Source organism: Molothrus ater, chromosome 5 (assembly GCF_012460135.2).
Source record: "Molothrus ater isolate BHLD 08-10-18 breed brown headed cowbird chromosome 5, BPBGC_Mater_1.1, whole genome shotgun sequence".
NCBI classification, from domain to species: Eukaryota; Metazoa; Chordata; class Aves; order Passeriformes; family Icteridae; genus Molothrus; species Molothrus ater.
In genome coordinates, this window is record NC_050482.2 from 67,654,297 (window position 1) to 67,671,458 (window position 17,162).

At 40.8% G+C, this 17,162-nt stretch overlaps 1 protein-coding gene across 1 annotated transcript in view; it reads left to right on the forward strand.

Annotated features, from left to right (window-relative positions):
- Nucleotides 1–17,162, forward strand: part of CACNA1C (calcium voltage-gated channel subunit alpha1 C) — a 416,820-nt gene that overhangs the window by 27,153 nt on the left and 372,505 nt on the right. The window contains exons 2-3 of the mRNA XM_054514808.1: nucleotides 767–1,090; nucleotides 5,500–5,603. Of these exons, the coding sequence (XP_054370783.1) occupies nucleotides 767–1,090; nucleotides 5,500–5,603 (428 nt within the window). The remainder of the gene's footprint in view (nucleotides 1–766; nucleotides 1,091–5,499; nucleotides 5,604–17,162) is intronic.

Sequence of the window (17,162 nt, forward strand, 5' to 3'; positions counted from 1 at the left end):
AAATGCATATACTTCCTCACTTTTGGCTAAAGAAGCTGCAACACTGGGGACTGCCAGGTTTTAGCATTCTTATTATTTTGTGCTTTTAAAATAACTTTCTCCATTGATTCAGTAGTTTATCAGGATATGGAATTAGTTCCAATTTCTAAACATGTGGTGGGCCTAAACTCTCTGCACAGGAACATACAGAGCACAAAAGCCACCAGCTGTGTCTTTGTGTGCTGGTTTCTGCTTCACTGTACCTTCTGCTCAGGCTCTTCTTAGACCTGTACATATGTGTTATTTGCAGGGATAATTAACTTTATTGGCAAAATTTCACCTTACCTTCAGGTAATCTCCAAGAAGCATGAATGTTTCTGTGATAGGACTTGATAATTTCATTTGAGTGCTTTACCATGTACCAGATAGCATCATGCTGCATGTCTGAGTGAGAAGGTGATGAGAACTAGCCTCACCTTTTGAACTTTCAAACAGTTCAACTTGCAAAATATGTGGGTGAAAAAGAAGGGATAATTTCTTTTCTTGGAATGTCTGGAGGCTGCATTGATTGGAGGCACTTCTAACAACTCAGTATCCATCAGTCTTGTTGGGGATCTCTTGCAAGACCAAGGATTGCATAGCAGTATTACTTTACAATGAAGAATTTGAGTTACTCTACACTGAAGGTTTAAAAAGAGCACTAGCTATCTCTCCCACAGTTTAAAAAAAACATCTTCACAAATTTCTCTGGCTTATTTTATTCCTAAATTTTTTTTTCCCCTCACAGGTTCCAACTATGGGAGTCCCCGTCCAGCTCATGCCAACATGAATGCCAATGCAGCTGCAGGGCTTGCCCCGGAGCACATCCCCACGCCGGGGGCAGCTCTGTCCTGGCAGGCTGCCATCGATGCTGCCAGGCAAGCCAAGCTGATGGGCAGCGCTGGCAACGCCACCATCTCCACGGCCAGCTCCACGCAGAGGAAACGGCAGCAGTATGGCAAGCAGAAGAAGCAGGGCACCACCACAGCCACCCGTCCTCCCCGGGCACTGCTGTGCCTCACGCTGAAGAATCCCATCCGGAGGGCGTGCATCAGCATCGTCGAATGGAAATATCCTTCACACGGCCAGACAGGCCTCTGTGCACAGCAGCTCCTGTGCATGGGCTGGGAGAATCCATGTGTTGGGTGGAAATCAGTGGTGCATCGGGTGGAATTCCATGCATCGGGTGGAATTTCATGCATTAGGTAGAATTTCATGCATCAGGTTGAAATCCATGCATCAGGTGGCAATCCATGTGTTGAATGGAAATCTATACATCAGATTGAAATCTATGTATTGGGTTGAAATCAATGCATTGGGTGGAATTTCATGCATCGGGTTGAAATCCATACATTGGGTTGAAATCAGTGGTGTATCAGGTTGAAATCCATGCCTTGGGTGGAAATCCATGCACCAGGTTTGCAATCTATGCATTGATTTGTGATCTATACATTGGTTTGCAATCTATGCATTGGTTTGCAATCCGTGCTTCGGGTGGAAATCCATGCATTGTGTTGAAATCAGTGGTGCATCGGGTGGAATTTCATGCATCGGGTAGAAATCCACGCATTGGGTGGAATTTCATGCATCAGGTGGAAATCTACGCCTCGGGTTGAATTGCATGCATCAGGTGGAAATTCATGCATCAGGTTGAAACCGATGCGTTGAGTTGCAATCCATGCATCAGGTGGAAATCTGTGCATTGGTTTGCAATCCATGCCTCGGGTTGAAATCAGTGGTGCCTTGGGTGGAAATCCATATGTTGGTTTGAAATCTATGTATCAGGTGGAAATCCACGCAGCAGGTAGAAATCCATGCATCAGTTTGCAATCCATGCATTGGTTGGAAATCCATGCATCAGTTTGAAATCAATGCATCAGGTGGAAATCCATGCCTTGGGTTGAAATCCATGCCTTGGGTGGAAATCCATGCATCAGGTTGAAAGTTCCACCACTGGGAACTCAAAGCACATGAATAATTTTTGGTGTCTTAACTGAGGTGGTTTATGCTGAAGGGGGAGCAGGTGAGGAAAGAGGATTAGAAGGGAATTCTTAACTACACCCCAATGTCAGAGACCACTAGAAGCTTGAATAGCTTGATAAGGCTGAGTGGTTGAGCTCTGCTCTTTGAAAAAGTATGGGCCAGGAAATGCATGGGAGATAGTCAAGGTATCTGAAGTCAGGACTATCAATCTATGGTATTTGATAGCAGCTCCTGGCTTTCCCTTTTTTGTATTTATTTGTTTTTTAGAGGTGTCACCAGTCCAAAGCTCTGCTACTTTGAATAATACACCTTTTTGTTAAACATGTGACATCACACTTTCTACAGTATGGAGAAAAGAATGGGGCAAAAGGGCAAGGTAAAAATCCCCAAAGGTATGCAGTAGGACCCTGAGACTGGGCTGAGGACTGTTAATTTTATTGGAATTCTGGTCAAAATCATAAGACACAGTATTGTGTGGTAAGGGATAAAGGAAAAATAAATACAGTTAAAGTAACATGTCCAAAAGCAGTGCAGAGCCAGATCAGACAGTCTGAACAAGAGACAGATGGTGTCACAGATGATGGATGATAACCACTGACACAGAACTGCAGAGTGAAGAGGTTGGTGCTGCTTCCCTGGAAAGTCAGGGAGAGTCTGATCATTGCTTTATGGTGTGCAAAGAGCAAAGCCTTTTCAAGCATCCCAGTCTGATCAGTGCAAGCTGGAATTTAAGTCTTTGAGGTGGAACTCAAATTGAAATTAAATGTTGCTCCTTTGCATCCTCAAAGAGAAACCAGGATTAACCCTGAGCAGTAATCACAAGCTAATGGGGTTCTTCAGGAAATACAAAAGAAAAAGAATGTTTTTAGGGGTAGATAAGCATGTCAAGGAAAGGCAGTACAGAACTTGGCAGTAGTTAATATGATAAAAAAAATGAATTAAGGCATTTAAGACAACGTGATAATATTATTCCCTTGGGTGTCTGGTGGGATGCTGGGTGAAAACAGAAAATGAGTATATCAGGTATTGCTGACATGGACATACTTTTCAGATTAAGAACTTGTTAAAAATGCTCCTGTCAATCTTTGGATGTCCTTAAACCACCTGCCTGCCTGTTCCTTTCTTCTTCAGATGCTAATTTTTAATCCCCTGATTAAGTTTGCTATTTTTTATTGCTTCTGACATAAGTCTGATACTTTAGGCATGAGATGATGGGTGATGACTAACAGGATAAAACTGAATATTGGTTTTCTTAGCAGCACCCCAGTCACCACATGTCTTCAGAGTAACATTTGATAGATGGATAAGATCAGCAATAAATGATGGGAATGAGGTGTTGTGAGCCAGGGTGCAGCACTGCTCAGAACAAGAGATGACCAAACAGTGCAATTAAAGCAACACAAAGATGCTGAAGCTTGCAGTTTGGGGTTTTGTTTGGTTTTAGGTGACTTGATGGAAGGATTTTTTTTTCCATCAGAACCTCTCATTGGACATCTGGAGTTTGTAAACATCAAACACTTCAATGACAACAAGGCAATATCAAAGGGTGGTGACAGGGTTTAGTTTAATTCTATATTCTGACTTTTCCTACTTGCTGAAAACTACTGAGAAAGACTTAGCCTAATTTGTTGTACCACTAAATTTAAGCATAATAGATATTAAACAAATATGAAATAGTACTTCAGCAGTGTTTCTTACCCAAATGCTACAGTGCCAAGAGCCTGAATGAGCAATTGCATTCAAGAAAAAAGTGAAACGAAGTAATTACCTTATTTTACAAGGATTAGCTGTGTGTTTAATTTTCTGCCTTTTGTGCAGTGTATTTGTAGATTTTATAGAATTTAATGTTTACAATGCAAAAAGAGAATTGAAGTGAAAGAAAATATGTGTAAACAGTGATAAATTAATGGATAATAATCCTGCCAAAAAACCCAAAAAAAATTGGGGGAAAAAAGTGATTAAGGAAATGAAAGCCTGTGGAAATCCAGGTATTTAAGCAGTAAACATTATACAAACAGCCTGGGGTAGTACACACCTGAGAAGTCTTACTGACTTTCTCATGTAGATTTCTCTTCCTGCCCTGATCTGCTCTTGTGCCTCTGTGGTACCATTTATCTCCTATTATTCAGAGGCTTAAGCACAGTAGTCTGGTGAGTCTGGAGCCCTCTGAGTCTTCCATGTGTGAAATGCAGAATGCATCTGAGTATAAACAGCAGTCAGGTGCCTGGAATTTGTGTATATCTTGCAGCTCAGCTTAACATTCGAAGATCTCCTGTTCTTTCTGCTCAGGCCTGCTGAGAACAGCAGTCTGCTGACCAAAATCATCCATGCTGCACTGACATTTGGCAGCCCCATGGTAGATAAAGCCATGCTCAAATGCACTCTGTGGCACAGGTTATGCTTGGCATTCTCTCCTGCTCCTCATTCCCCTCCTGAGCGCTGGGGAGTTATCCCAGAAGTCGCCTCCAGGATGTTCTTGCAGGCCAGTAAATGTAGACAGACCATAAATCTGGTTCTGGGCTGACTTTGGAGACCCTTCACAGCAGCAGGGATTAGGGAGACCATGGAAGTGGATGAAGTGCAGTGGAAAAATGCCCTTTGGTTCCCCTGGACAGCCAGGGGGGCACTGAGCTCTTGTGCAGGATTGCTTTGTTGAACATGCCAAACGTTTGGTTTCTCTCTCTTCCCCAACAAAGCTGCTGCAAGGTTGAAATGCCTCTGAGCTGTTTCTTTGTCAGAAGGGACTCTCAGCTTCCTGCTGTCCCTAAAATACTGAACTTCTGTGTTCCCTCTGATGCCAAGTGAAGTGCAAATAAGAGAAAAATAAATATTCCTTCAAATAATTTTAAAGCAAAACAAGTATACATGGTGATGTGCAGTGTAAGCACATTTTGGACAAAAGACTTTTTTTACCTTAACAAAATTTATCCTTTTTTTAAACATCTTCTAACAGTGGTTATTATTGCTTGAGTCCTCACATTTAACTCCAAGATATGAGAGACAAACTGAGAAAGAGAGACAAGAATACAGCGGCAACAACAACAAAAGAAAAGAAACTCCAAAATGTTTGTTTAAATTATCTGAGAATTTATAAATGCAGATGAAAACAACCAAGAAAAAATAATAGTAAAAAGAGCAAGGACAGTCATTGTAGTACAGGTTTCTCTTATTATTATTATTATCTTATCTTATTATGTAGTGCAGCCACATTTGAAGGAAAATTGGGAAACTGCAATCTAAATAAGTAAAAGAAAAAAACTTTTAAGAAACCTTTGTTTACTCTGGCACGTGACTGGCCTACACTGCTTTTGACATATTAGGAAGAATTTTGGCTGGGAGCTCCTAAAAGCACTTAAAAAGGCATATGTTTCTTTTCAGAGTATAAGAGGCTTGGAATGCTTTCTTTAAACAGAGTTCTTATAAATATTGTTTTTTTAAAATTTCTTTTATTTTTGTGTGCTCATTTTGGAACAATTTCCTTAACTCCATTCCTCAGACCATTTGAAATAATTATTTTACTGACTATTTTTGCCAATTGTGTGGCCTTAGCTATCTATATCCCCTTTCCAGAAGATGATTCCAATGCCACCAATTCCAATCTGGTAAGTCCACAATGGTGTTTAGTTTTGCTATTTTGAAATTCCTTTTGAAAAGTGAAAATGGAGACCTGTGAAGGTAGAGAATGTAAATATATCTACCAAAGATTAGAATATCACAAAAATTGGTTTTGATTGCTATGTCTTGTCAATTCATTTTATTACCTGTCTCAGTTGAGTTGGTTATAGAGAAGAATATTCCAAAAAGTTGGACAAGTGTTGGGTGTGATGTTTAGGTTAACAAATTTCAGCATGCTGGAAATGGGCTTGGTAAATTTTAACCTGCAGGTATTTGTGGGAGATATCTTTTAATCAGGGATTTTAATCTGGTGGTTTTTGTCTTACTGTGTGCCATTGTGAAAATGGTGCTGTCCTCCTCTCAGGTGATTGTTGACTGATTATTATTTGCATTTCAGACACGTGCATTGATTTGCCTGAACAATATTTGCGCACTTGGTGGTTTTTGTTTGGTTTGCAGGGTTTTTTAAATTTTTAGTTGTTGTTGTTTTTTTAATCATTCCCTCTTGTTTGGGGAATATAGCTTTTCATCTGTCACCACTGATGCCAGCGTTGGTACTTTGGGATTGAGCTGTCTGTGTAAAAAGGAAGAGTGTTTACTTTTGGCTTAGCATGAAGCCATAGCAAAGAATTCTGTTCAGTAAGGGCGAAACACAAACCAGCTCTGGAACACAGTTCACTGAATTAGCAGAAAACATTTTTTTTCCCTCTCAAATATGTGAATAAATCTCCTACTTGTCAGGTTGACTCAGGATGAAAACTTACTCCCAGAGTTTAGGAGCAGGGATGCTATTTCCTGAATAAAATTTATTGAGACTTAAGAAATTTTAGAGCAACAGTGGAGGAGAACAAAAGCCATACTTCTAAAGTAGCAACAACTGGGGTGGTTGACAGACACTGTAATTAAAAAAGATTCATGCTGCTCTTGGAAGTCAGTCATCTGATTAAATCTCTCTTGAAGTTTTAGAAAACACGTTGCAAACTTCAGGAATTGCTGAAACAATACTTCTATGCTTAAAAAAAAAGGTAGTAAAAAATTTGTAGTGTGGTGCATTTGCACTGTAACTCCTTAAAGAAGTACAAAAAGAGAAGCAGGAGGTGGTAAGTGATTGTTAACTACTCTCTACATTTACACTACACATGAGTTGGTCTTGTGTCTCTTTGGCTGTTCTTTGTTGGTGTGACTTAGTGTTTAACAATGATGAGTTGTGCTGTGTGTATTTAAAAAACTTCAGTAGGGCACCTCTCAAAAATTACTGTATTTTATTTAATTAAAACCACATTCGGTTGATCTCCTGGTGAGGCTAACAGGTACGTTCGTTGCGTGTTGTGACTTGCAGGGTTCAAAGAGGAAAATGAAGCACATTTGAAGGTTAGAGGACTCACAATTTGGTTTGAGCTTAATTGGGTTGTGGGGATGTGCCTCAATTCAGTGAGGAGAGTGCTGGCTAAAACCAGGCCGCAAGTATCTCTGTAATTGAACAAGATGCATTGAAACTGTTCTGCTACCAAGAAATATGTGCACCTTGTGATTTGAGTTTCCACTCTGCATCTGTTTTCCAAGACATCTTTTGCATCATTTAGAATGTCTGTAAAAACTCCGGTGTTATTTGTTGGTGGAGTTTAAAAAAACCTAGCCAAGAAAGAGTTGCCATCTCAGGGAAGTATGGACATGTTAGAGCCTTGAGGATGAGGAGGAATTGTTAATTTACCTAAATAGCTGTTTCACAGAAGTAGGGGAAGAAGGAAGTTAAATGAGTAATCTGCTTGACTCCACTTTGTTTTTTGTGTCTTCATGGCAAAAATAATTAAAACTGGAAAATTGGATACTTGGTGTAGACTTGTGAAGCCAAGATCATTCTACGTTATAGAGAAAAGCCTGGAGCTGTGGCTGCTCAGTAGGCTGTGCTCTCCTGTTGGTCTGTGTTTGCTGCTGTTGGGTTTTGTGTGTTTTGTTGCTGCTTTCTCAGTTTACATACTTATCCCTTGGCATGTGTACACTGCTGTTGAGGAGCACACTGCCTGAGTATACAGCTTCTGCTGCATTCTGTGAGTGAAGTCCAGAGCAAAAGGGAGGGAATGGGGGGCAAATGGGTGAGATAAGGGTGAAAAAATGTGTTAGTTGTGTTTTGGAATGGAATGAAAGAATAGATGAGAGTCACAGTTATTCCATCAGGCAGGAACTGTACAAGAGTGGGACCTCACTGTCAAAGAGCCAAACTGCACATGGAAGGGACTGGAAAGAGGCTGGGTTTAATAATGTGTTCCTGTAAAAGCTCATGTAATCACTTCATCTTTGTTTTTTTTTCTACCTGTGAGCATCTATTTCACAATCAGATTTATTTTGTAGCCATGAAGTTGAGGGCTGCAAAGGCTGTAATGTGACACAGGCAAGGAGTTTGTGTGTGCAGTGTGTGCATGTGGGTTATGCACAGATGTGTGTACTGTGCAGAAAGGTGATTGAATGCATACAGAATCTTTCTAGCTGCCCAGAACTCTTGATTCACTTTCATGTTGCCATTTAGCTGGTTTAAGGTTAAAGCTACCACAGGAGCTCCCACATCCCTGGTTTCCTGAGAAATCTCTAATTTCTTGAGATACGAGAAACTATCTACAGAAAACACGATGGGCAGTAACTGTTTTACAAGCTCTGAAAGTGCCAGAACAATTTTCCAATAAGCTGCCAGATTTGCTTTAGGCTCAGAGTATTCCTTCTCCAAAGTTTCATCATAACTTTTCAAATAACATTTTCCTTGGTGACTGAGGTCAAAATTCAATCAATTGCCTTCTACAAGCTAATGGAGTAGAGGGTGGTGAGGGAAGGAAGAGGAATCCTGGGTTATGTGAGTGCCCTTTTTCCTTCTCTCTGTAAAAGTAGAAAAATGATGCCTAAATAATGCTTGACAAATAATTGCTGTGTGTGGATTTCACATGAGACCAGCCACTGGTCACACAAGGCACAGGCAGTGCTGTGTGCCTTCCCCGTGTACCTGAACGACACCGGTGACCTCTTCCATGTCTCCATTTGTCTTTAGCTGCACGACCTGTTTGATATGATGCCTCAGTGGTGAGCATTGAAATAGAAACAGAAGAGCCCAGTAAATAATTCCTTCCCTTTTGCATTAGCCAGGAGTTGTGAATAGCCAGGGTTGTGTTTTACAAGTTTAGGTTTAATGCCACACAGATATTCTGCCTGTTTCTCTGCAATCTCTCTTCCTACAATAATAATTTCTGTACATCTTCAGGCCTCTTTTATCAAGTCTAGGGACAGTAACTTGAACTGTGAAGCCCTTTCAGTTTTGAAATGAACATTTATCCTAAACCCCACATTTCCTATTTTTATGCTCACTGCAGTGTCTTTGTCACTGGCTTTAAGAAATATGCCAGGGTAGTATAATGTACTCACAAAAAATGCTTGAAATTGGTTCAGCAGTTTTAATGTGTTACTTCTGCAGTGTTACTGCAAAAGTAACTAAAAACTATTGCTACTGGAAAGCACTGGAAAACTATTGAACTTACACAGATGGAGGGCAGTTGTATTAGGTGCATTTTTTTTTTGTATTAATGAACATGCTGAGACTTAATTTAAATTCACAATTAAAACAAGCTTATGTATAACTCTCTGCAAAGAACAGTTGTGTGTTAATGCAACCAGAAAAATTGGAGCTGGTTTGAGGGGAATTAAAGTCAGTCTGCAGCAGAGGCTGTGACTGATACAGAGGCTTTCTGCTTGTTATCCCTGCAATTATGCATTAGGACAGAGATAACATACATTTAGGAATAAAACTATAGACTGCCTAAGATAGGAAGCTGAGAGGAAAATGCCTCTGTCACTTTACTGGCAGCTGCAAATGGCACAAGCCTGGTCAGTGTCACAGCCTGGTGATAACATAATGAGGTTAAGACCAAGGTTTACAACACGTTCCAGGGAAGGCAGCTCTGTTGGTTGTTTATGCTTTGGGTAAAGAGCAGGGAAATCTTCCTGCTGTTGCTTTGATAGTTCTGCTTTCCCTTCCTCATCCTTCTTACAGGAGGGAAATACTGTTGTACTCTAGTTAAATGTAAAGAGAGATCTCTTGTGTTTATATGTGAGCTTATAAAAAATGGGATGTCACATTCAGGCTGATTTTTTAAACCTCAAAAAGGACTCTGTGAAAAGAAAGATGGGATTTCTGCTTGCTTCTCAGTTCTTGTGCCAGCCAGTGTTTGTGTCTGACAATGGAAAGGGAGCTTGCCTTTTAGAAGTATGGCTGCTTTAATACCTGGTCATTATGTAGAACAGGGGATTCCTGTATCAGGAAAAGAGAAAGCTGCTTTAATTTTTTTTAAAAACTATATATTGTGACTATCTATTACATTGCACTGTTTATCTATTACATTGGCATGTGGATGTGACTATCTATTACATTTCTATACGTTGTCATAACAAACTTCAGCAATTTTTGTATCAGAGAATTCTAGAATCACCCCATGAAACAGGCTTCGTTTTTCTTATGTGAAATCAGGAAGTGTTAGGGAGCGAAGTAGGGGTGAGAGTGTTGGTAACAGAAAGGATGGCTTTTCTGGGTAAGGGTGGGGAAGAGCATTGCACAAAAGCTTTTGGTTCTGCTGTATCGGTGCCCTGACCCTGGTGTGTGCCAGTTCCCAGGCAGTGAGCGAGCAGAGGATGACAGCACGGGGGGTGAGGGACAGAGTGCACACCGAGCTAATGAGCTCTGATAGGTTTATTACCTTGGGCCTGGTGCCAGCCCTGCTGCAGCTGGGGGAGCTCACACAGTTACAGGGCTCGAGCGCGGAGGGCTGAGTGACAGGAGCTGGAAAAACGACGCTGAGGCGGCTGGAAAGGGGCTGGAGTCAGGATGAGAAGAAAGGAAATTGTGCCAAAAAGTCCTTGAGGGTTTCTTCCAGAAAGATTGTGAATCACTGTGTGATTCTGAGGAAGCCGAATATAATGGAATTTAGGCTCAACATTTCCCAAAGTTGTCAGAAACCCTGCTTCTGACAGGGTGATACTCAGCACCCCGATTGCAGAGAAGCTCAGGGTGGAAGAATAAGCATGGGGTTTAAGAGGGAGGCATTCAACTTGTGTTCTGGTCCTGGTATTGGAAAGCTGTATGGCCTTGGACAAATTGCCATCTTAATTTTTCCATCACACCATTACAAGAAATACTGTAGAAAAGACTAAAGAAAGAACAAAATCCCTCGCAGTAAATTCCAAGATAGTAGTCAAGAACTAGAAGAGAAATGTAAAAACTAAAGAGAAATGTAAAAAGTAGGTGTTTTGCTGGTTTTTTTAACATATTCATGTCATTTCCTAGGCTTTGTGGGGATGAAAATGGTAAAGCAGAGACTGATATATGTATTACTAGCAGGAGCAAGCTGTTGGGTTCAGAGTCCTGACCAAATCTGAGCTTCTCTTTGTACCAGTGGCCCCAGAGTCCTCATCCAGTCTGTGCTTGTTGGTGTTTGCCATCTCTTCATGGGATCTGAGATCTCTCATGGCTGTGTCCCTCCCTTTCTTTTTCATTTTAAATTCATAATCCTTGCCAAGTAATTCTCCTTGTTCCAGTACACATTCTAACAGACTTGTCCCTTTTCCATTTTCCTCCTAACTGCAGTCTCCCTTCCAGAGTGGTTTCATGTTTCCCACCTGTTTTCTCATTTGACCTCAGTGCTCTGCTTACTCAGCTTCCTGACTGCTTCTCTTGTTAATTTTACTCTTGAATTCCCTTCTTCTTCCTAAACTTGGACTCTGTAACCAAGTAATTAATCCCAGTGCACATTCTATCTCCTTATTTTTTTAGCTTCATTCTCTACACCTTGGTCTCCTAGGCTGAGCCATTTGCTTTTGAAATCATTGTTCTTCCCAGTGAGTCTGAACTCCAGCAGTAGCTGTGGACACTCATATGCACTTGCAGTAGGGCTGTAAGCTGTGCAAAATGCAAAGAATGATAAACTGTTCCACTAACTAATCAAACCCCATGAAAAGAGCAAGTTGAAATTTGTAGGCTGTATGTTTCTGTGTAAGTGATTTTGAAATTTTAGTTGTATGTTTTGGTTCTGATTGATGGCAAGTTTACTGAATTAGTCCAAACATGAAACCATTTATCCCATTTTTGTAGACAGCTCTGATTACCGTTTTCTTTATGCGTAGGCATTCTAAATCTTAACAAGTGGGTTTTTTTTTCAGGTGGTAATTATTCTTGTTTATCAAACATCAGGTTCAGTGTAGCTTTTTTGTGTGTGTTTGTTTCATTTGGATTTTTTACCACTTATTTTACCTGTTTTAGAAAGAAAAAATGTGGAAGCAGGCCAAATAAGAGTATTTAAGTAGTGATATTTTTCACTGTATTCTAATTCCTGCTACTGCAAAAGTAACAGTCTTTTAGAAGCAGTGGAAATTTTCAAAATGGCAGGTCATTTTTGTATTGTCCTTTTTGATACAAAAAGGACAATGCATAAAGATAAGGATAAGTATCCTTATCCTTCTATAAGTCTTTGGGATGTTTGACTTCTGTTCATGAGCTCTTCAGAATCTTTTCATGACATTGGGAAGGAAATAAGCATCTAGAAAATCTAGAAATTCCATCGGGCGTGTTACATATCACCTTTAAATTCCTTTACATTCCTTTATCACCTTTATATTCCTTTATGTATAGTTTGTATTATACCACATTCTAAGTCAGGCAAGCTTCTCATTGACTTCACTGGAGTTTGGCTGTCACCAAAAGCCATCCACTAATTCAGTGCATGCCATTGACAAACAATTGCTGGAACATTGGGCTTTGCTGACGTGTACAAAATCATTGACTCTAAAGGCAATGCTTCATGGACTCGTTCAAACTAGAAAAAACCCCAAGAACTTTTCATAGCTCCCTCAGAAGTAAAATAATGGATGTGCTGCTTGCCAAGGGACAGAATTGCCAAAAGGGAGGAATGTTTTGTGTGGTTGTCAGAGTTTTGACTGGCTGTTCCTCTCAAGGACAATTCCTATTTTTTCCTGTGCTTTCTAACTCCTAAAACATGAGGGTCTGTATGTCATAGCAGCTCTTAAGTCCTCCTGGCTGAATGACAGACAGTCTCAAAACAAAGTGGGACCATTCTTGGATTTCACCTCAAAAATGCTGGACAATATAATTGATACTGTCAATATATAACCTTATGGAATGAAATTTCTTTTCCTGCTTGTACAATTCCCATGAAGAATTAGCAAAGATACTTCTTGATGAAGAGTATGATGTTGTGAGACCACTGGTTAGGCAAAGCCTTCCAGCAAGCAGCAGGAAGTGTCCATTGATGCCTTTGCAGTGTGCTGCATTTCTGGCAGATGCTGCAAGGTTGGCTCAGCAGGTTATCTCCTGGAGAGACCCTCAGCAAGTTCTGCTTCAGCTAAGCCTAGGCAAGGGAGCTGGACCATCTTTGAGCAGCTGTGTTTGCCACAACCTTAACAGCTTGTGATGATCTCTGGGACACCAAGGAATGCATATTTTGTTCAGTGGAGACACTTTTATAGCTGTAAAGTTTGATAGACATGAGATGCAAATGGATGTCTTGGTGCTCGTGGTGAGCTTACCCATACAGAGCTTGAACACTGAGCAGCCAGAGGAGCACCTTTGAAAGCTGTTGCCTTCCTGGGGTTACAGCTGCTGGCACAGCTCCTTTCCAGCCTCTCTAGCAGGGGTGCCAGCACCTTTAGCCCTGTGTGCTGAATTTGGCAATGGCACGTGTGAGGTGCCCAGCTCGCTCAGCAGAAGCTTTCCAGAATGGAAATGAGATGTGTGTGCTTCCCTGGCTGGCTGTGTTGGCAAGTGTGCAGCTGTTTTTCAGGCTGTCCTGATAAACTTGCACTGGTGGAGAGCTTGGGGCTTTTGGAATTCATCATCTTCTGCTGGTGTCTTCTTGTCTGTTGCTTGTAAAATTTATATTTAGGTAGCTTATATTAGGAACTGAAGGAAACGTCTTTTGCATATGGTTATCTTCATCTGGTATGTTGAAATGTTTTTCTACTTAGCAATAAATGTGCTTAATCTTTTACTACAACTCTTTGATCTGTAGCATGGTGAATGCTTTTTATGTGGACATTTTAAAATGTTTCAGTTCTATTACATACCCTCAAATATAAAACCTCACAAAAAAGCGGAACTTGCATGTAATTTTATTATTGTTATTTTTATCCATTGAAAACCTCTTACAGGGCTGTTATCCTTGTGTGGCCTTATTGTCTGAGTCACTTTTAAACAAGAATCCCTGTTTAGATGAGATTATGCAGGCAAACATGTGGTCACAAAAGATTTTTTCAAGATCTAGTTGTATAATTGTTTCACAATCTAAACTTGTATTTAAAAATAAACAAACAGAAAGCTTCTCCTCATTATGGTCATCAAGATAATGCCTGAATCTGTACAAAAGGCACATCAATGCCCTTCAGGAGCAGTTGGCTGAGATGAAAAATGTGAATTGAAATAGCATCAAAGGGAATGCACAGCTTCTATAGCAGTGGCTAAATCATGGCAATGACAAAGGAAGGTCTCATGCACAGGATTGGTGTCACTGTGGTGACAGGTCTTGGGGAATTTAATTGCTAAGGATTGTTTTGCTGTACAACAAGCAAATCTGCTGCTTCTGCTCTTTAAAATCACTGCTGTCCTTGCCACAAAGGGAAGGAAATAGAGGAATTCCAGCTTCCTGCTTCTGCTAGATGCCTCAGGTGCCTTCGGAGTCCAAGAACCCAACTGGGCATTTGCTTGTGCAAATACTGAATAATCATGTGCAAATCAATCAATGTGGGTGATACTGGAGTTTCATCTGGGGTTTTCTGTGAAAAAAGTGCTTTGTGTCCAAGCAGGGAGAGCAGTAGGTAAAGGCTGACACCTACATGGAGATGCCTGGGCTGGATGTGCAGCTGTGGTTTACAACTTATGCTGCATTGATATGGACCAGCAAATATCTCGTAAATCTCCTTTCACCCAAACAACTTGTATGCTAATTGTTGTAAGTCATTAACCATGATATATTCCTTCCTTATTCAACCTGAACCAAGTTTTAGCTGTGAAACAAGTCACTGGCTTTTTTATAGATCTTCTTTTCATTGAATCCTACTTCTCATCTGACAATTACACAACTTTTATCCATCTCAGGAGTGTGATGCTTTCCTCCTGACATAAATAAATTCTTGTTTATAGCAGTTCATGTTCCAGCATTGTCCTTTACTTACTCAAATTAAGTGTTTACTACATTTTACATGCTTAAAAATGACATTCCAGTTTCAGCTTTTTAAAAAAATATTGGATATAAATCATGATGTCCAGATCAGCTTGATCTCCAATTTCCTTGTCCCTAGGATAGAACCAGCACTGCTGCTGCTTTGTTTTCTTTTGATACATCATGCAAGAATTTGACAGCTCATAGGGGAAAAAAGGAGGAAGCAACTGAAGGAAAGTTGAACGTTTTAGCCTTTCAGAGGCTGTGAATATGATAATGTTTGAGTATTTTTGATGTTTTTTCTGTACTGAAATCTTACGGAGTGAAAGAAAAAGGGGGGGGAAAATAAATGCAGAAATGCATTTGTAACTTTCAGAAGGCCCAATTCTGCTAAATTTTGAGCTTGCACTTAACAGTCCTTGTACAGAGGCTATGGCAATATGAGGGACTGAGCAGTACAAAAGAGCAGGAGCTAATCTAAGGGAAATGCAGTGTGGTATTTGAGAGAAGTAACTGCTGATAAAACCCTGGAAATACTTCTGGTAAATAGCTCTTGAAATAAATTCAGTCCTGGCTGAGAGTTCCCTTTGGGAATGTTTACCTTTGCTTTCACTACATTTCAATATGTATTGAAAAAGGAGACTGAGACAGATCACAGCTTGTGTTCAGGCTGCTGCTCATGGGTTTCCCTCAGTTCATCTTAGTTACTCTGGTCATTTTCCATGGTACACAGCTAGCACTTCTGGGTTCTGATGTGAATTTAGGAGTGTGTTTAAAACAGGGTTTTAACAGGTTTTAAACAGTGGTTCATTCCGTCCTTCCATCACCCAGACATAAGCCAGACACATCTGCCAGTTTGTGTGTCCACTGCTGCTCTTTAATAATATACAAAGAAAAGTTTCACTGATCACAAACAATTCTTAAATAATTAGACATTTCCCAAGTAGGATTTTTGTGTCACTGGTTCTTCAGTATGTCTTGGGCTTTATTTTTTTTTTCTTAATGCCTCTATTGAACCATTTCATTGAAGCAGAACTTACGAAGAGCATGGATCTGCCTTTGCTGGGCTCTGCTTCTGAGCTCTTCCTGTGGGTGAAGGTTTTGATGTTTCTGGGTGATGCCCATAGCAAGTCACACCACAGCTCTCACTGGCAGGCTGTGTAATTGTCAGAGCTAGGTCTTTTCCCTGTCATTCCCAGTCTTTTCCAGCAGCAGCCAGTGGTACTGACACAAGTGCAGGACACAGGCACCAGGCTGGAGCTGCTCCCTTGCCTTGCATGCAGACACAGCAGCAGCTGCATGTGCAGGAGGGGAGCCTCTCCCTCTGCCTTGCACCTCCCCTCCTGTCTCACTGGGGTGGGCAGCAGGTCCTCTCAGCAGCCTGGATAGGAGAGAAGGCTGTTCTACCTCTGGAGCAGAGCAGGTGAGGCCCTGCAGTGCTCTCCCTTGGGCACTGTTTGAGCTGAGGTCAGCAGTGTCCAAAGCTGCCTCTGATCGAAGCATCTGCATGTGTGGATCAGTTCATGCTGCTCTGGGTGCCGCTGGCTACAGAAACTCATGTGCCTTTACTGTTCCAGCCCAGAAGGCAAACTGGGCTCTGCAGAGCCTTTGACCTCTTGAAAGCATGAAAATCCATAGGGAGCTGAAAATTATTCCTTTTTCATTGAACTGCTTAAAATAAAGTGGCCTATGACCTCTTGAAAGTGTGTCTGACCCTGTGGGATTAGGCAGAGACCAAATGAACGAGACCATAGCAGGACCCAGAGGTGAGCACAAATTCCAAGTTTTTAGGCAAATTCCATAGATCAGACTGTATTTTAAAGTGGGAGGTGATGATTTCAGGCCTCTAGTGTTGCTTTCTGCTGGTCATTTAAATTCATGCTATAACTGCTTTATCAAGAAAAGGGATGATGTTTATAATGTACTGGTAAGAGCAATCTTCTAATTGAAAGCTGTTAAAGGATGATATAACTTGAAAAAATAGAGAGGGCTTTTTTCCTCCATACATTCCTCTTCTTCTCTACAAATTTACACAGAGAATGAAAATGTATTTCTTAACTCCATGTAAATTCTGACAGGTTATGCTTGATTGTATTGCAAGGGCTGTAACTTTTTCATTGGTTCTCACTATTTCCTGATGCTGATAATTATTTTTGTTCTTTCTCCTGAAAACACTCATTATGTTTGAAGGCCACTGTAGGTAGACAAAGCTTTTGATTTTGCTGTCACTAGCACAGCAAAGAAGCTAATAACTCATAGGGCATCCTGGAATCTTATTAGCCATGTTATCCAAAGGCTGTGCCCTGATGCTAGTGTTGAGTTGACCTTGGATGTGATCTGGAAGCT